The 21235-nt window shown below is 36.1% G+C and overlaps 1 protein-coding gene across 1 annotated transcript in view; it reads left to right on the plus strand.

Moving 5' to 3' along the window:
* The window catches only part of SBF2 (SET binding factor 2), a 290062-nt gene that overhangs the window by 140761 nt on the left and 128066 nt on the right, over positions 1-21235 (plus strand). Inside the window, exons 7-10 of the mRNA XM_010563796.1 lie at positions 17258-17390; positions 18989-19097; positions 19833-19946; positions 20782-20859. Of these exons, the coding sequence (XP_010562098.1) occupies positions 17258-17390; positions 18989-19097; positions 19833-19946; positions 20782-20859 (434 nt within the window). The remainder of the gene's footprint in view (positions 1-17257; positions 17391-18988; positions 19098-19832; positions 19947-20781; positions 20860-21235) is intronic.

Below are 21235 nucleotides of genomic sequence, written 5' to 3' on the forward strand. Positions count from 1 at the left end.
TTAAAACCTACATTTTTTTTAATGGTTCTGTATTATACATTTTGCTCTCAGAAGATTTGAAATCTCTGCTTAGGCTGGTTCGTTCAGCAGGCTCTGTCCTTGGTTCTTATAAGTATTTTCTTTGAAAGCTGCTGTCGGGGCCCTGAGCGCATCAACAGCCCCCCAAACTCCTCCTTGCAGGGTTGAGCTGCCTGTGCTCAAGGTCAGTGCTGATGTAGCACAGCCGTGCAATTTTGGTTCAGACTGTTGAGGAAAGAGCTGTGTGAAAGATGCGAGAAGGAGGGGCCTGTTGATCTCTTTGCTTGGATGCTGTACTTAAGCTCAGGCCATGCTCTTGGTCTTTACCTGAGCCATGTTGCAGCGATGCTTGTGCCTGGCAACATTTCTGTCTGACCCAGATCCTCACCCATGGAGTGGACGTCCTGGCTTGATCTCAGGTCTTCATTACAGTGGACTTCCCTGGTGATCACTGTGACTGACCTGGCTGCCATCGCTGGACCTGATACTGACCCTGCCCTGCTGACTTGACTTCCTGGCTTGACCTCAGACCTTCCTCATCACTATGGGCTTGTCTGGTTATCTCGACTTTTGGCTGAATCTAGCTGCTGTCAGCAGACCTACTCAACTCGTCTTTCTCTGGGTACTGTGGGACTCCACCACTTGTTGGTGAGGGCACTGCCCATTCCCGCCTTGTTTCCATACTTGGCACCTGCCTTGCTTTCTGTTACGGACCAGTGTGCCATTGCTGGTCCCTGGCAGCTGGTGGTTCTTCTGTTTTCACCGTTTACCTTCTAAAAGTCTTGAGAAAATTGATATGTTGAAATTAGTTCGTCACAGTAAGTTTTGGTCCCTTTGATACTGAAAATAAAGCTTTGCAAGTCCTACAAGAGATGTAGTCATGCACCGCTACCTGTCTGGTGTAGGTTGATCCTGAGGAAGAGATCTTTCTTGATCTTAAAAATGCACACTGGTCAGACTTTCAGCATTTCACAATAAAGCTGGCTTCATCTGTTAACAACGTTCCCAACATTTTATTGCTTCCCAATGCACTACCTCAGAAATCATGATGTGAGCTACTGGAGCACAACTGGTTATGTATCACAAAGATAAACATCCCACAGTTTAGCAACTGTTGACCTATGGAAAATGCAGAGAAATGATCTGGTGGAGATAATCTGTAATTTTTTTGTTTCAGTTCTAAGTACAAGAAATCACAGTGCTGAGTCAGACCTCTACACTAGACAGCAGAAAAATTCAAGTGCCGAGGTATTTTGCTTTGCTGAAGAAAAGGAAGGTCTTGTAGTCTACTGACTGTTGTAATTTAGAGTGTGAATTAGTAGACACATATATACCAAAAGAATGCAGTATTAGCAGTGCTGTCGAAGCTGAGTGATTTACAAGGCTGTTATGGTTAAACTGCATCCTGTATGGGGGAGAGGCTGAAAAGTTTAGTTGAGTGTCACATGTAGCTTAAGAACAAGAGAACCTGAATGCTTGGGAAAAGAGTGCACTCTCATGTGAGATCATAAGACACTGCCCCAAGTGCCCTCCATCATAACTCCTTAACTTTCTTCCTTTTATGATAAAGGAGGGCTTAAATTGCAAGGTGGAGATTTTCTAGAATAATTGGATCCAAACACCATTTTGCATTTCTGATAGTCAATAGCAAGCAGGATGCAGGTATTTTGCCTTTCCCAGAAGCACAGCCCAGTTGTGCAGCCTTTCATGCTTGTGGATATTGGTTTCAATCTCTGTTCTCAGTGACCCTGGAATTTGACTTTCTTCTTGCTGAGCTAGCATAAACTACCTTGTTGCTTCTTAACAGATAGTCCTTAATTTTTGCTGTTGCTGGTTCTGTCAGCTTTTTAGAATGTCTAAGTCAAGTAGAGGAACTGCATTCTGGACTACACAGTGTTGTTTGAGAAAGAACCCAACTGTATTAAAAGTATTTTACTTCCAGTACTGTGAATGGAACTACTTAATTCTTCAGTTTCAGAAGACAGTAGAGTTCAACATACAGTAGCTCAATGCTGGCTTGACTGTAAGACAAAGGATACATGTTGGCTAGTGGGATGGTATAGGAATGACATTTGCTTCTAGTTTGTTTTTCCAATAAAATAGGTGTACTTGGTCCATAGTTAAGCAGTGGGATAATCATTCCTAAAAAAGCATTAGGTAAGTGACAGATCATAATGTGTGTTTAGCTGTTAATTACTTCTGTTTATATTATTGTTAATAACTTAAAATAAATTTTACCTTTTTTCTTTTTAAGAATGATCAAACCCAGAAATTTCCAGTACACAGCTATGTTGGGCATTTATGATATGTGGACTTACAGCAGTAATACTTGGCAGTCATGGTTGGTGTGAGGTTATCTCCAGTAGTTTGCACTTAGGGAAAGTAAAGCTGGTTGTCTTGAATGATCTGGCAATTGCTCCTTCACAGAGGGGTTAGCTGCCTGAATTCCTTGGCTCTTACTATGATGGAGCAGCTTGTATAGACCTGTAAATAATTCATGTTAGAACGGGCCTCTGAAAGTCAAAAGGTCCAATCCCATACTCTAAGTAGGTCCACTTTAGAGATAGATCAGGTTGGTCATGTAGACACAGATTGTGGAACAACTAATGCATATTAATGTTTGGGAGTTTGAGTATTTCTTCAGACTGTGGGCAAAAATATGTGAGAAGCTGTTAGTTTAATGTCTGTAAACGTAGTATTTGGCACATGGCCTAATCTTTAACAGTCCACTTTGATATGTAGCTCAGCCCATTCTTGTTCAGCTCTCAAAAGACACCCAAGTTTACAGCAATTTTTCTTTTTTAGCCTAGTGTTTTGCTGAACAGGTGTATCCATGGCTACCTATTAAAGTCTCTTTGACTTTACTTTTTATAGTGACAGTTATTATTTTATAGATTTGCACTCTTATCTCAAATAGTTCCTAAGGCAGATGGATCTTATATGGAACAATGTCAGGAAAACAATAGGAAGTAGAGCCAGAACATACTACTTCTGTGATTAAGTTTTATTTTAATGTAATATTTGACATTTTATACTTCAAAAAACACAACAAATAACTCCTTGTTGTCATGTTCATATGACTTTTTAATAAATTTTATAAGATTATTTAACAAAATTAAAATATAATTAATTTTACCATGATTATTAGAAAATACCTATCTATCAAAAAGTGAAAAAGTGAATTATGAAGTTCCTCAAATTAGCTAACTTTTGTGTTAGCTGATTTTTAAACTCACAACTTGTAGGACATGCTATGCTTTACGTTTTCATTCTGAATGAAAGTAAAGGTAGCTCTACTGTTTAAAAAGTGTAGCCTCCATAGAAAACATAAATCCCAAAATAACATAAAATCTGAAAGGAATATTTAAATTGTTGGTCATATTATTGCTAATATTGGCTTTTAAAGGGTGCTTTTTGAACAATGTTAGGTTTTTCTGTTGTATTTTGTCCTTATATTTTGCTCCATGTCATAGACCGAATGTATTACCATTTGCTGCTTTTTATATCAGTATTGTTCAGAGAGAGGAGTTGTGGGTACACCTGCTTAGGCTACAGAAAATGGTCAGCATCAAGAACAAACTCCTATAAAAAGGTCATGAATCAATTAAGGCTGGAAGTTAAAAGATGATTTCTAACAGTGGGAGGAGAAAAATTCTGAAACACCTTCTGTTGTGAGTAGTAATGACAAGCAGTATCACTATATTTAAGATGAAGCTTGATTAATTTGGGATTGTCTGATAAGTCATGATGGCAAAAGGCTGGAGTCTTTCACTATTCATAGACTCTTCAGTCCCATATTTCTAAATCCAGGATATATTAAAATACCCAAAACTTTTGCTTTTGACTATATTTGTTGACACTTTGAGGACTGTTTTCTGTAATGTAATAGTTTCTCATTACTTTATATCTCCCCTAAACCAGAATTAATGTTCAGCCTCTCATGTAGTATACTTTATGCCAACAGATAACTATATTGAATTACTGTATAAATGGGAAAAGACATTCCTGATAAAGATATATGTGTATTTGTATGGCCGTGAAACATTATGAAAGGGTCACTGCACTGTCAGCATGTGAGCTAGTTTCAACTTGTTGACTAAGAAAATCTAGTGTCTTCAAAATAGAGCAGGAATTGTTTATATTTTAATACTTAATTATGTTCAGAAATAATGGAAGGGCAGCTAAGCAATGAGAGATTTAATCTGCACAGCATATGAAGTGACCAAGTGCAGTATTTTCAGTACGGTAATACCTATAACTGGGAGATGTGCTAAGCGTCGATGTGGTGCCCTTTCCACATCTCATGTTTGTTATGAGACTTCAGCAATATGAACCAGAACTTTTTTTACCTCTGTCAGGTTGTTTACAAACTTCTTACCCAAATTGATCAATTTCTTTTCTTTCCATGAGATGTCATGTATCATGTGGTGGGAACATATATACCCTTTGTTGGAATTTAACAGCATGTATGATTAAATTGAATTAAGACAGTTTTGTTGAAGTATATAATCAAGAAATTTCTAATCAGTCTTTGATCTTAATAAATTGTGTATTCTCCAGCCTATGGAACCTGGCACCACATGTTGCATGAGTGGATGCTGCTGGCTTATGTTGTAGTTTCAGTTTAAATCCCAATGGCCAGTGAGCTGTGATTAGCTCTATAACCCAGCAAAAGAGAATTTGCCGTTCAAGCTTTCCAAGTAGATTTATGTAGTCTGTCAAAGAACAAATAGATTACTAAGGGATTTGATGTGGTATTTACTGCTAATGGGCCCTTACTGCTGCAACAGCAGAACAAAAAGAAAGAATTCTTTTAGATGCTGTGGGAAGTAAAGGGGTATTGTGATAGTGAATTTTGTACAGGGACTCTTCTGCACTCCTAAGTAACTGCACTTTGCGGACAGTCACTGAGGCTTCATTTCCCCAGCACCATAAACTGCCAGGCAGCCAATCCCATTTGCGACTGTCCATTTCCAGTTGCGCAGTCCTCTGCTAAAGTGGTGCTTGGCTCACCCATGCTGAGCTATTTTATCTCACCAGGTTAACAGAAAAGATTTGGAGGGTGGAAGGAGGGAAAGTCACAGCTGTTTTCTGTCAGTAGTCTCAGGTTGTGGTTTGATGCTGTGGTTAAACCAGTCTAATAGCCAAGTGCTGCCATGAGAACAGATCCATCCCTCTTCCAGCTTGAACTAGCTCACCTTAGACTCTTGTGAGCTTTAATGCTGGTATAAAGAAAGCAGCAGCGTGTGGGTGGGATAAGACCATCGCTTTCAATGACAGCCATTAGAGCAGCATACAGTCAGGTAATGACAGCCTATTCCTTCAGTACATGCTGCTGAGTTTTTTTACATTTGTTTGGTGTGTGTGGGTACACCAAGAGCTCTGTCATCTACCAGCGTAATGCCATCAGTAGACAGGATTCTGAAATGTGTTGCGGGGCAGTGATCAATATTTCTTGTAGTGTTCACTGTTTTGCAGAACAACAAAGTATATGAAATAAGATGCTTGCTTGCTTTTTATCCAGTCTGACCTTGTATTACTAATGCCTCTTTTAATGACACAAAATATGCAGTAGTTCATTTTAAGCAAATTATAAATCTCAGAAAGAAAAGTTACCTGACATAAGTAAATACTACTGTTAAAGAGACTTGAAGCTGTGTATTTGATAAAGTGCTGTAGTTAGAGCTGTTTTTTTAAAAGGAAGCTTTTCAAATAAGATGAAAAATAATAAAATTATATGTTACTGTTTGCTCCATGACAATGAGGTGAATTTTTTTTAAACTGTTAAGTGAAAATTTCTTTTGAGATACTTCAGAAGAAAGTGATTTTCTATTTATAGTAGGATTTCAGAAGACACTTCTCAGAAGAGTGAACACAAATTACTGTTTTCCAGAGATGAACAAAATGTAAACTTCAAAAAGCAAATGTCTAATAAATAGACAAATGTCAAAAAGGCAGAAGAAGCTTACCTCTGCTTATAGAAAATACTGAAACAAATCCTACTTGGAACAGATTACTTTTCTTTCTACTTGCTGGTATGAATGCAGAAATAACTTTTCTCATTATTCCAAAGCAAACTTAGTAGCAGTTAAACCATAAGACCTTGCAAAACTTTAAATTTCAAAACTTCAGTGTTAATACTTGTGCTGAGAGGAAGGGAAAAACATTTCTATAGAAATTTCATTCAATATATTTTTTCTTGTAAAATCATGTTTAAAGTATTGCTATTCAGTTGCAGTATGGGCTGAGGTATCATGATCTCAGGACATCAGGAAAATCTCTGGCTATTTCACAAAGAAAGAATTTTTAAAGATTGCTAAACGTTTTGCAGAGAATCCAAATATGATCTTTCCAGAAAATAAAGCGACTTTAAAAATTTTTCATAGTTATGGTGTTTCGCAGTTTCCTTAATTGAATGTTTGTGGTTTTATACTCCATGAATATCAACCAACAGTGGCTGAAGATAGCTCTAACAGAATATCCTGATCAGCCACTTCTGTTCTTGTTGTCTTTGCATTTATTTGATTCCATTAATATAATGCTTCAGTAGTTATATCCCTTGAGAAAGACTTTGTAGTCCTTAGACAGGAAACAGATACGTTTGCAGTTTCTTGTGTATCCTTGACCATTTTTCCTGTGTACAGTTCAAGAATGACAATACTCTTCTCATTCTTAGATATTTTCTTTCTAAGGATTGTAATGGTATTATTCTTGCTCCGCATTGCTTTGTTAAAGGACATTTTTCTGCTCTAAATGAATCCTGTCAAATTATGAGTATCCATTTGCTCCGTCAGGATTTAAATTGCAGTATTTCTACTAAGAATATTTTACAATCCATTACACATGGTAGTCTTTCCCATATGTTATACTGTTCTTTTTCATATTGCAGCTACTTACAGTTTTGCGGGTTTAATTCTCTGTTTTGCCTATCTGTCGGCTTTATTCTTAGCTATGAGTGAAATACTTGCTTTTCAAATTTTATGTAAATAAATAAGCCATGTATTTACCTGAAATTAGTCACTGTAGTTTGATTCAGATCACTTGAGGCTTGCTGTTTTATGTGTAGCTGCAAAGATGACAAAAATATCCATCACCAAGGTAAAAAGCCATAAAGTGTTTTCATATGCTTCTTCTGTTGGTGAAAGTGAAATGTACCTGTTTCATACCTTTGGCAGATACCTTTGTGTTTTCAGAAATTCTGGTTTGCACGTTGTGCCTATGAGTAAATAAAAATTAAGGTGTCAAGATCAGGTTCTATGATATGCTGGTATCTGCAAGTGGACATCACCATACCAGGTTTCTGATGCTACCTGGCTAACATGGCTAAGTCCCATAAAAAGGCTGTCATTAACATGTAAAAGTTGTTCAGGCTTTATTCCCAGACAGTTATTGAATTGCCAAGATTGACAATGAGGGGTTAGATACAATAATTTTGTTTTGATGTGACACTTTCCTATTAGATTACATACTTTGCTAATTAGCTTATATGCAGAATCATTTCCAAGAGTCTCTAAAAAGTCATGGTTATAAAATTGCTTTCCATTCATCCTGCCATGGCTTTGAATCTGTGGTCAGAAAAGTTAATATTTCTTTGTTGTAATAGTTTTCCTGATTTCTAATGTGAAATTTTAAAAACAAATTGATTGCTTGAAAAAAATTTTAATGCTCTTTCTGATGTTTAAAACGTCTGTTGGTGGCTGAACAGAAATCCTCCTTTACTTTCAGACAGTTTACCATACATGAACTAATTTGAAGAGCTGGTAAATTGCAGTATCTATTTTTGATTACTTAAATGAATCAGCAGTTTTAATAAAATAAATATATAATTTTAATATAAATTAATATAGTTATAATTTTGGCTAATTTAACTGCTATAAATAATTTTTATAGCATGTGCTTATTTTTCCAATGTATCTTTTGATGTATGTAGGAGAAAAGGTTTCACAAAATATTTGGTGCAAACAATAAATTCATATTTCTTAAAAGGGCAGTTCTAAAGAAGGAAAGTCACCTATAAAAATTTCTAGAAATGTGGGAACATTTCAGTAGTACTCTCCCACCTCTACTTAGGGAAATTGGGCAGCATTTAAATTCATTAGTATGTATCCACTATCCCAGTCCACTCAAAATTCTTTTACAAAATTCTTTCACTGAGTTTTGGTTAGTGTGGGCCTGTGAGGGTTATACAGAAGTTCTGTATCCTGATCTTAGTTTTGTACAGGATTACTGTTTATCTCTACGTATGACTTTCTCAGGGCTGGAATACTAGATATTTATGGGATAAACATTCAAACCAAATAGCTTCCTGTTCTAGATAACTAAATAACTAAGCAGAAGATGAGGTGTGAAAATAAATCATATTTCAGCAGAATAGATTATTACTCAGATGTTAATACCTGCGTGTTTATAGAGACAGACAGTAAGAGAACAAAACCTGCTGTTTTAATCTGATAGTTAACAGTTCAATATTGAGAAATATTGCTTGCCACCCTCCCTGTAGGAGAAAAAAATTAATCTCCTATTTGATTTGTGTGAAGATTATCTTCCCCTCAACAGCTCTGAATTTAATTTTATATGCAAAGCTACTTTGACTGACATTCTCTTGGCATTTGTTTTTTGCTGGAATTTGGATTTGATGTGTGTTCAGTAAAAAAAAAAAAGAAAAAATATGAAACCAGCATTTAAAATATAGTAACTAAGTCTATTTTTAGTAGCACCTATCAAGCCTTGTCTGCATGAGCCAAACGTACAATCAGTTGCAAACCTTCAATTGGTAATGCAGGTTATGTTTATAAAACTCAAAAGTTATTGCTTTCCTGTAAATTTGTCATTTACCTCCCTGGCATGTGAGTACTTTCTATATATGAAACCACTATTTGTCTGGTTTACCTTCCATTGTCTTTTCTGCTTTATTGAGAAAACTCACTCAACACACTCATATAAATCTTGAGCTTATTAGTCTTACTTTGGATATGTATAGCTTTAAAACTGTGCATACGAAATGGTATTGCAGTTCTGTCTTTCAGGGATAAAGACCTTATTATCTAAATATTTTATTGCTTATTGTCTTTAGCTGTATCAATGTCTCTAAAAAAAAAAATAAACTTGCTGATTATGTTCACTCAGTGTATTGGCAGAGTTGTGTTTGAAGGCTTAAGAAATCCAGAGGCTTTTGCTGCTCCTTTAAGAAGGTCTGCAGAGGGATTTAATGAAATTGGTGATAATGAAGTGATACCAACATGCAAATGACAGACATCACTGTGTATCTTCCTAAGTAGATCATATATTGTGCTTAATCCCTGTTTCCTCATGCTTGTATAATTTTGGGTTTGGATGACAGCTATCTGCTTGACTCAGTATTGACAGAACGCAGTTGATACTGTTAAACTTTGGGGGAGCAATAGTGGTAGAAATATTTATCCATCAGGTGAAGAGATCTTTTTTGATATGTGTACTCATTTTCACAGTCTCTTTGATATGCTGTTTAATGATCAGTTGGCTTTTATGGCATTTATACCAGCATCTTCTGTATGTTCCTCCTGTTCCTTACTTCTTCCCACCTTCCCCAAAGGCTGGTTTGTAGACAAGTCTTCATTCTGCCCTGCATCTTACGAAGAACATGCAACATTCATGGTTCAGATACTGAATTGCCTTCAGTTCCAAAATCAAAAGTTTATCTCTAAAAATGTGTTTTGATTTCAGTACATGTCACGCCCATGTTTGCTTCTGTGTGTTCAGAAATTAGTACGAACACTTTATTCGTGAAATGTTTGATCCTTTGAGGGAGTCTTAGCTGAAGGCTTTGTGCTTTAGAGACTGCTTCTCTTCCTCCTTGGTCTGGCAAAGACCAAGTAAGTTAATCTCTTGGGGTACTTGTCTGACTCATGTTCTCTGTTACCCAGCCAGAAAGCAGGATAAATTAACCCTCACAAAACTCTGCTGGCACAGCTAGATTGCTCCCCATTTGTGAACAAGTTTGGCTATGATTTAATTATGTAGTGTGCAGTGCAGTTCTACTCTAATAACAGAACTGCATACTTTTCTAAATGTGAATTGATCCTGAACTGAGTGACATAGCGATTTTGGGGGGTTGTTTTAACTGTGTGTAGTTGATTGAAGATATCATGTAATTTTTCAATTGACAAATGAATGCAATTTGGCAAGGATTACCTATATGAGTATTGAGTACAATTGTTGCCTCTTATTTATTAGTTAAGCTTGTATTTTGTTCATTAGCACTGCTATGCAGCTACATCTAAAAATAAAAATGAAAAGAGTTTTGTTTTTCTCTACTTTTTTCCCAGTTATCTTTAGAGCTTGACACTGCCTGGCACAGAACTCATACTATGCACTCTCTAGTGGCCTTTCAGAAAGGCTTTTCAGTCTTTGTTGACCCATTTCCTGGATTAGTCTGGCTAAGTTATGGATTATTTTGTCTATTAAGCTTTTTCTTGTGTCCAGTAATTCAAGAATGGCATATTGGCATAATAATGTATTCAACTAGTTGAGTTTCCAAATCCATGTTTATAACTCTTTACAAAAGTCTGAAGTTAGTGATAATATTTTGATTTCATGCCATGCAGAGGACAGTTAATAATTTGTCAAGTACACTTTGTGTTTGGGGTTTTTTTTAATCATGCTTAAATAAATACTTAAATTCTAGAACAACAGGAAGCAGGCAGAATGATACATTTGTTGATGTAGGATGTCAGATAATTTAGTACAAATTACAGATTCTTTAAATACTTGAAAACAGTGAAGGTCAGGAAGCCTCCATTCAAAATTTTCCAGCATATGTATAATATTTTACAGGATGTCTGTCTGTAGACTGCAAAAGAGTAATCTGTAAAAATCAACTTGTTTGTTGTTTTTCATGTTGTCTATTTATGCCCTGACAAATTAGGATCGGATGTAGTGTGGAGTCTGAAGACCAGTATACGGTTCAAGGTTACAGTCAGACACGATTGTGTCTTGTAGCATGAGGAAACTGGGCTCAGGCTATTATTCGCAACTGTTTGTTTTCAGTAAACAACATGCAAGGCTTGAAACAACACCTTGGTGGCTTGGTCAAATAATTTAATCAATGGTTTAAATGGTTTAAAATAGGAAAGTAATCAAAAGTCTTACTATTTATAATTTGTTTGATTCTATCAGATGAAAATTTCCTTCACAGTCATTATATTGCTAATATTCCTGAAAACATATATTAAAGTATGTGTGTAGCAATAATTTTGTATTGAGTTAGTGGCTATCATCTTGAAAATAAGAAAATTCCAGATGAGATGTCTATATTGTACACTTGATTTTATTTATTTTATATTCTTCTGTATTGTATACAGAGTATTAAAAAAAAAAAAAAAGACAAAAAAAAAAAAGAGAGAGAAGGAAAACAACTGGTACCAAAGAAGCTGTCTGGGCTGTACAAGTTTTTCAGTCAGTGGAAGTGGTTAACCTGGGTTTCACTGTCAAATTATGTTTCCAAACTCAGTAGCCTGTTTTCAAGAAGTTGGTCAATATTGGTGATTAGCTTCTAAATGGAAGAGCACTTCTATTATGCAAAAAAAGCCCCAAAACACCCCCCACCCCCCCCACCCCCCAAATTTCAGAACCTCTCCTTAGGTATAAATTTAATATTTCCTAGGCTGTGAAGCTTTCATTCAGGAAAGAAAAGTGTAAGAGCCAGTGAAGTTCTCACTTTAAACTGGCTTCTGTGAAAGATACCTAAAGAAATGACCTTGGTTATTTTAATTTTTTTAATTGTATTGTTACTTCTTCTAATTTATGCATATTTATATGAACTCTGATTACACAGGACAAGTCAAACGCTCTCATTGTAGTATATTCATTTGTATTGTACTTACCTTGTAGAAATGAAAATAATTTTGGTTTCAAATGCAAGCACACAGGATTCCTAGTCTCTTTTTTTTCCTGTTTCTGCTAGAATGTGGCCAGTTTTGGTGAGGTGACTTTCTGCTTTTTATGCATTCAGAACACAGAAAATGGTTGAGAGAGTTTAGAAAGAACTGTTAGATGGAGATTCAATCCATTGAGAATTCTAGGTTCAGCTTGAAGTTAAGAACATCTATAAAGTTATGTCGGTTACCTAAGGTAACTATCTCACATTTCCTGTGCAGGTTTCTTGTAGGTGTTTGAACTTAGCCCATATGCACGGTCAGGGTGTGCAGGAGATCCGTATCCTGCCCTTGGCTCTCTGCTGCTCTGCTGAGGCGTTTCCTTGTGCAGAGAATTTAGCCAATGATAGATTGCACAGCAGTAATGTACACAGTTCACAGTTGCTTTTAACTGCTTTTTCCAAGAATCTGCTAACGTGGACATGTGACAGGGATTGGCAGACTGGAGAGACAATGCTTCTTATCCCTTTTGATATGTGAGCAGTTGGCCATTGAGCTTTCCTTGCCCCTGCCAGCCTGTCTCCTTGCTTTGACAATGGCTTTCATTTGTCCTTGTTCCCAGTGTCCTTACTGGGGTTTTTTCTGCTATTCCTTACAAGACCTGCTGATTTGAGACACATGTTTAGATGCTCTCAATTTTTGTCACTTCCATAACTTCTGCATATAAAGCAATGCTTTTGTCTGACTCAGCAAACCTGGGGCTACATCTGGTGCTTTGATATCACAACAAACATTTCAAATTCATCTTTCATAACCACTTAAAATGTAGTGAACATCTGAGAGACACCAAGTTTATACATGATCGATAGTTGCTAAAAATAGCCATCTCAAATATCAAATTATATTGGTGCTGATATTGGCTGTGGATGTTATCTATCTTGACTTCAGCAAGGCCTTTGACACTGTCTCTCATGGCATACTCCTTGAGAACCTGGTGTCTCATGGCTTGGACAAGTGTACTCTTCGCTGGGTGAAAAACTGGCTGGATGGAAAAGCCCAGAGGGTTGTGGTGAATGGAGTGAAGTCCAGTTGGCGGCAGGTCACAAGTGGTGTTCCCCAGGGCTCGGTGTTGGGCCCCGTTCTGTTTAATATCTTTACTGATGATTTGGATGAGGGGATCGAGTGCACCCTCAGCACATTTGCAGACGACACCAAGTTGGGAGGCAGGGTCCATCTGCTTGAGGGTAGGGAGGCTCTACAGAGAGATCTGGGCAGGCTGGATCGATGGGCTGAGGCCAGTCGTATGAAGTTCAACGAGGCCAAGTGCTGGGTCCTGCACTTCGATCACGACAACCCCATGCAGCGCTACAGGCTTGGGGAATTGTGGCTGGAAAGCTGCCTGGCAGAGAAAGACCTGGGGGTGCTGGTCGACAGCCGGCTGAATGTGAGCCAGCAGTGTGCCCAGGTGGCCAAGAAGGCCAACAGCATCCTGGCCTGTATCAGAAATAGCGTGGCCAGCAGGAGCAGGGAGGTGAATGTTCCCCTGTACTCAGCACTGGTGAGGCCGCACCTCGAGTGCTGTGTTCAGTTTTGGGCCCCTCACCACAGGAAAGACATTGAGGTGCTGGAATGTGTCCAGAGAAGGGCAGCCAAGTTGGTGAGGGGCCTGGAGCACAAGTCTTATGAGGAGCAGCTGAGGGAACTGGGGCTGTTTAGCCTGGAGAAGAGGAGGCTGAGGGGAGACCTTATCACTCTCTGTAACTGCCTGAAGGGGGGTTGTAGTGAGGTGGGTGCTGGTCTCTTCTGTCGGGTGGCTGAAGATAGGACGAGAGGAAATGGCCTCAAGTTGCGGCAAGGGAGATTTAGGTTAGATATTAGGAAAAATTTTTTTACTGAGAGGGTTGTCACACATTGTAATAGGCTGCCCAGGGAAGTGGTGGAGTCACCATCCCTGGAGGTGTTCAAAAAACCGCGTAGACGGGGTACTCCATAACATGGTTTAGTGGGCATGGATGATGGTTGGACTTGATGATCTTGAAGGTCTTTTCCAACCTAAATGATTCTATGATTCTATGATTAAGCTACAGTGAGAAATGCCTTTGTGGAGAAGAAACTGAAGCTTTATCTGCAGCCACTAATATGCAGCAAAACCAGACCAGTGAAACTATGAAAGCCTCACAAATAGTATCATTGCTGCTTAATAGTATAAATTTTAAAAAGCATTGGTTTATTTCTTTTTTTCCCTCCTTTTTATTCCAGTAAGTGTTGCCTTTTGAGTATAGTCCCTTTGTCCTCCAGTGAACACCGGGCCTACTGCAGTTGAGTTCAGATGACAAACCTGTTGTTGTTGTACTTTCCCCACGCCTCCACGAGTTTTACAGAAATGAAGACCTTATTTTTCTGGTTACCAGGAATATACTCTATTAGATAGAAAAGTTGGAACTTCGGTGGAACTTCAGTGCTGAGTTTTGACCTGTCTTCTAACATAGTCTACATGAATTGAATTCTTAAAAGAAACTATCAAGACAAATCAGCAACAAAAAAAAAAAACAATGACTAGACATCCAAAATTTTCTGTAAATTGAAGACACTTACGAAAATCCATTTCTTACAGTGGTAAAGATAAAAATCAGACATACAGGTTAACCATATAGATGAGCATGAAGATTTCCTATATTAACTATACAATAGTGTATCATTTTAGTAGTCCCTAGGAGACTGTGTGATCTTATGCTTTACAGCTAACGTGTTCTCGAATTTTTTAATAGAACAAAAAAATCAATGTACCTGTACCTTTTGTTTTGGCTTCATAGACAGGTATCAACACTAGAAAGTCAGAGTGGTTTATGCACATCTCTTTTTTAGAAGGCCAGTGTTAAAATACTATGAAGTACATGCAGGTGTCTTCCTTATACATAAGCAAAATCTTGATTTCCACCTCATTCATGTATTTTGCAAGTAAAATTTATGCATTTTTAAGTGCTCAGTTACTATGTACTATTGAGAATTGTGTGTTCATTTGATATCTGCTGAGGAAGCCTATATTCAGAAGAGATTTCAAGTGAAAATGCTGATACTGGATAAGTTTTAGGACTTTTAAACGTATTAGAATTAAGATATTCCTTCTAGGCTCTTGAATCATCAGAGTCCACAGCAAGATAATATCATATAACTAGAAAAAAGGGCTATTTTCTTACACAGCTTGATTTCAATTGAATACTTTCAGTAAAGGAATATTTTAATTCTTTGTAAAACACAGTTTGAAGTCAATAAATCCAGACAATATTTTAGAACTGTTACCTCTCAGCCTAGGTTGCAGTTTTAAGATGTGCAGAATGGAAACCTATCTCTTTCAAGAATTTTTAGTTATAGATATTTTGATCAAAAGAGGGGTTTTTTTAGAGAATTTAGTTGTACCAAATGTTGTCAATATTTGTGACTTTTTTAGGTATTGTTTTCCTCAGTAATACCTGCCAGAACATTATCAGTTTATAGAGGATTGTTTGAGAATTTTTGTATCTGATTATAGGAAAAAAGTGTCAGATGTTTAAAAAAAATATATTCCTAAGTGTCTTAAGATATTTGGTGCGGAATGAAATGGTGTAAAAAGCCAACTTAGCTTGAAAACAAAAACTTAGCTTGAAAACAAAAACTTAGCTTGAAAACAAAAACTTAGCTTGAAAACAAAAACTTAGCTTGAAAACAAAAACTTAGCTTGAAAACAAAAACTTAGCTTGAAAACAAAAACTTAGCTTGAAAACAAAAACTTAGTTTAAAACATAAAGTATACTCCAAAACAATCTTTAAAATCTTCTGGGAAAGGATCAAGGTCAGTTCTGCATAAAAAAAGGGCAGTTGAAGTTTTTAATTTCTTACAGAGATTTTTCTATACAGGCAGCAGTTTCTAAGTTTGTGTTCAAATATATACAAGCTCTTGTACCTACATGCACAAGAAATGACACTATTTCAAGTTAGCTTCTAACCATTCACTGGTGAGTGCTATTTCATGAGGAAACCAGTTCGATTTTTTCTTTAACACTATCCTTACATTGTCTATTACAAAGCAGTTTGTTTTATGCTAGCACAATATTAATTATGCCACTGAAAACAATAGCAAATATTTGCAACAGTAACTCACTCAGCCTTACAACAACGCCTTCTGTCCTTGAGTCCTCCCAAGTCTCTGCCTTTGACTTCATGAGTCTGTCCTTAGGATTCGTGGAGAACGGAGTTTGAAAGCACAAGCTGTTATGTTATTGTTTGACTTGTTCATCCTAAGAATTAAGTCTTTTTCTCAACAACCCTCTCCGAATCCTTGTGCATTTATATTTATGAACCAAGTCCCACTCCAGGAAAGCAAATTTTCATACATCATAGGGAAAAAACATTTGTCAAAACATGTAACAAAAATTACTTAAGCAAAACAAAGTGTTAATTATCATATGAATATAGTGGCTCTCCGTAGTCACACTTCTTATTGGGAAGATTATTGTAAGATAAGCAGTAGCTTTGTAAAGGTAATGCAGGCTGGCTTACTGATAACACAAGCTATATCCTCAGGGAAACATCATACATTCCAGCATATTTCAGGAAATTTCATAAATTTGAGCATATCTCACATGTCTCGGACATGTCTGCTTCTCAGGATGGGACTTTGTTTTAAAGGAAATGTATTTTTGGTTTTCCCTGAAAGCACATGGCTTTGTGTCCTAGGTAAATTATGTTGTCTTAAAAAAACAAAAACAAAAAACAAAAAAACATTATCTGATTCGTGAATCTTACCCTAAATGTAGTGGGGCTTGTTTAAACAGTCAGCTCTTCTTTAACATATCCTTCTAATGACATGTACACTCTTACTGCCCCTTTTTAACCTTGTGACTCCTAGAATGCTCTCCATGGATAAAGTATGAATGTATTTACTGTGAAGTCTTTGTCATTTTCTTTTGAACTCGACAGTATGATTCCCCCAACGGAGATACATAAAGATTTAGAAGTTAAGCCTGGGTCAGTGACCAGAATTGAATTCTAGATACACAGAAGGCTATGCAGAAAATACACATAATACTGTTTGAAGTCATTATTAAGCATTGCTGGGATTTCTGCTGAGAAGAGGAAATCCTTGAAAGTGGTATTGAAAGGGAGATACAGTACAATATGTGTGAAATGTAGAAATACATTCAGATAGTATTTTAGCAACCTGAAAAATAGAAAGGAAGCTGCACTAGTTAAATAAACGGTAGAAAAAACTTGGGGTTTGGCAATTCATGCATTTATCATATGCTTTTTGAAAATTCCTCCAGAAAATAGTACATTTGAATGTAATTTTGATTCTATGTTTGCCACGTTGTTACAGTTCTTTAATTTTTTTTTTTTTTTTTTTTTTTAAGGAATCCAAAATGTGCTCAGCTTATTCTGTGCCGTGCTTACAGAAAATAAGGTTCTCTTTCACTCAGCAAGTTTTCAGAGGCTCAGTGATGCCTGTAGGGCTCTGGAGTCTTTGATGTTTCCCCTCAAATACAGGTGAGTTGAGTTTTGATTCTTTGAACTCTTTGACTAATTTTATAACTCATCTTATATTACATTGTCCTTCACAAAAGGAGCTGTGCTATGTTTGTTCAAATAATTGAAGGTTTTCATGATCATGTATACCTGTCCTAGCCTTTACACATCATTAATAAAAATCCGATTGCATCATGACAGTGGAAGCAAAGGAGAAACATCCTGCCCGCAAATACAATAGAAACCCTACTCACAACATCAGTTGGGTGGTAAAACTTGACTGTGATGATCCATGAGTAAATGCATGAAGATATTGGAGAGATCTAATAACAGCCTGCCAATAAGTAAGAGGAGATGCATGGCAAGAGAACAAGAGATTGGGGTCATAAACCGAAACAGGGAAGAGGGAGGTTTCTGGCCGTATACAGGGAAAACATGTTTTATTATGAGGATAACTAAGCAGTGGAACAAAGACCCTATGGAACTTCCATCCCTGTAGGTTTTCAGGACCCAGCTGGACAGAGCCCAGGACAAATTCATCTGGATTCAGCCTTGACCATGCTTTGAGGAGTAGGTTGGACTAAATGATGTCCTGAGGCCCTTTACAACTGGAAAGATTCTGTCGTTCTGAGATAACAGCTACTTTAGCTTGTATTACAGTTTTAAGTCACTGACAAATGTCCACCAGAGAATGAATTTAAAACAACAAATTGATCCTCTCTAAAAAGCCACATCTGAATCCAGCATTTTGAAATGAAAAACTTAGTGTCAAGCTATTTGGTTTTTTTAGGAAGAAGACATCTAATTCTGACTCATCTGTTTCAAAACATGCCTGTATTTTAATAGCATGTTTTTATTTAAAATATTTCAGAGATAGGCTTCATTTTAATATAGAATAAGAAGGAAAAAAATTGAAAGCAAGTTTTGGAATATGTTTCTTAATGCTAAAGTAGTAATGAATGTAAATTTTTAATAACTATAAATTAGGTGTTGAAATGCATTGATAAATTTAGATCCAGATTTTCATGTTGCTCTGATGAAAACACTAATTTATTTTTTTTTAAATTGTCAAATCAAGTAAACAGCATCTGAAATACAGTTTTCTTTACATAATGTTTAGTTGTCATTTCAATATCAAAGCAGAATATTTCATTTAAAGATTTCTTATTAATGATATTTTACAAAAGGCTGAATTGTAGGTGTCTGGCCAAAAACTAGCCATGTTTTTAAAATTAAGGTATTATGCATAACTTTAGTGTCCCTAGTTACCTAAAAGTTGTGGACAGATATAATGTCCATACAACATAAATGTTACAAATATAAATAGGCTTCTCTTATTTTGCAAAATACACTTGTTTACAATAAACTGTAGACCATATAATATATAATTCCTGGAGTTTACATGGCAGATGTTCTTTTAACAGCATGACACTTTATAAAGAAGTATTTAATACTTTCATCTTTTGTATTTTTAAAATACAGGTATTTACAGTAAATCTAATATATAACAGGGAGTTTTGGTTTGTGTTTTGTTTTTTTTTTTTAAGAAAAAAGCTGCCCTATGTGAAAGGATATTCAGAAGTTTTTATTTTATTTTATTTTATTTATTCTTTTCACAGTTATCCCTATATTCCAATTCTTCCTGCACAGCTATTGGAAGTTCTCAGCTCACCAACACCTTTCATAATTGGTGTACATTCTGTCTTTCGTAATGACATTCATGAGCTTGTAAGTATATCTACCCAGCATATTCGTAGTCACAATGTCATTCATGATGTTTAGTTGTAGAGATTTTCTGTGCTTCAGAGATGTTTATATTAATAATTCATATATGTTTAATATACTATTACAGCAAGCAAGGCAGGACAATCAGGAGGAGAAAGAAAAAGTATGAATTCTTTTGTAATACTTTGAGACTATAAAGTAGAGGAGAGAGATTATTTGATTCTAGTGCAGGATGGGAAGGAATGGATCCATTTCCAGCTTTGTCATGTATTTGTCATGAGTTTGAACAATTCACTTAGGGTTTTCAAATAAGTCCTCAATTATTTTATTTTATCCTTACCTTTTAAGCTTGTGCTTGGAGAAACTGAACCAGGGTTACAGAGGTGCCTAGAAACATGTAATTTTACTTATAGTTGTCCTCACTGTGTCCTTTTGCAAACAGCCTATTAGATATCTCAAATCACTGAACACAGATGTGGAACATCCAGAAACAGAAGTCACTTTTGAAATTTTGGCTTAATTTCACTTTCTTTGGTTTACATTCATTTTTCATCGGTAGTTTCAGTAATATGAAGTATTTGGAGTATTTCCTTTATCAAAAGCATTCTATACATTAAAGTTAGTCCTGTTTTAATTTAACTTATGTGCAGATCATGAAGTTTGAACACATGAAACTTGTGTTTCTAAACTATGCTCACTGTATGCAGTACTAATAATGTGTGTGTTTGTCCCTTACAGTTAGATGTAATCATAGCAGACCTGGATGGAGGCACAATTAAAATTCCTGAATGTATTCATCTTTCTCAGCTGCCAGAGCCACTGCTACATCAGACTCAAATGGCGCTTTCTCTGGTATGTTTTGATACAAACCCCATTTTCCACCCTCTCACCTATTTTTAAAGAATGAAAAATGAATTACAGTATTAAATTGCTTTCAAACACACTGGAAATGTGAGATTTAACACTATGATTCGTGCCAACATTCCTGGTTTTAGAAGAATTTATTATCTGAAGTTAGAGTTAATATCATCAGTAATTTACTGGTAAAATGTTTTTTCATTATTCAAGAGGTAGGTAGTGATTTTTCCTTCCTAATAATTGTTTTTTAATAAGAGTTTAACCTCAGTATTTGAGCAGCATTGTTACTATTCAGTTTAGCTTATTTTCTGTTCTTATAAATGCATTTCCACTGTACATTGTCTGAAGTTTAACAAACGAATAACCAAATAGTCTTAAAGTTTATTTGTATGATGCCCCTGTATCAATATTCAAGAATGACTGATATTACATTAAGGACTCACCAAGAAAAGTAGTTCAGTTTGTCTTTTTACTATCATTGTCATAAATCAGAAACCCCCTTATTTGGAGGCTTCTGAACAAATCTTTGTATCTTAAAGAGAAGAATTTTCTGTCTGTTAATCTGTTTCAGATGAATCAACTCTAAAATCCCTAACTGTATTGACTAGCTTCATTGACTGTAATAGGAATTTTTGTTAAGTAGCTCACTTATAGAAACCTGAAAAATTAATCCCACCTTTATTTCCATACAGTCTTCATAATTTAACTCAATCTATTACTTGAGGTACTTACTATCAATGAATATTACTTTGAGAAAGAAGGGAAAAAAGTAATTTATCCTTTCCTCAGCAAAATGAGGGGAAAAAATTTTTGTTTAAAAATTCTCTAGGTTTTGCATCCTGATTTGGAAACAGCAGATTATGCATTCCCTCCCCCACGAACAGCTTTATCACACTCAAAAATGCTGGTAAGATTTCTGTCTTACGTCTGACTTTCTTAAGTAGAAAACTGTTGAAATTTTAGACTAACTTTCTTTTACGAACTTCTACTTTGTGTTTTCTTTTCCATATCCATATTCTTTATAGTATTATCGGTGGAGCAAAGAAATGCCATTGGACTTTGCATTCTGCCCTCTAATAGCATTCTAAAGGGTTAGAAGTTCTTATAAACATATTTGTATAAATATGAAAACACTTTAATTTCTTTTAATATTGCTGTCTGTTGAGTTAACTCTGCCTCCTCTATTTTGTAGACCAGTAAAGCTGCAGAATTTTAGATGAGTGGACAAACTGGTCTTTTTGTGTGTTCGTGTAAATGTTAAAATTAAGTTCTCTTATAGACAG

This window comes from Haliaeetus leucocephalus, unplaced genomic scaffold (assembly GCF_000737465.1).
Source record: "Haliaeetus leucocephalus isolate CR32 unplaced genomic scaffold, Haliaeetus_leucocephalus-4.0 Scaffold173, whole genome shotgun sequence".
Taxonomy (NCBI): Eukaryota; Metazoa; Chordata; class Aves; order Accipitriformes; family Accipitridae; genus Haliaeetus; species Haliaeetus leucocephalus.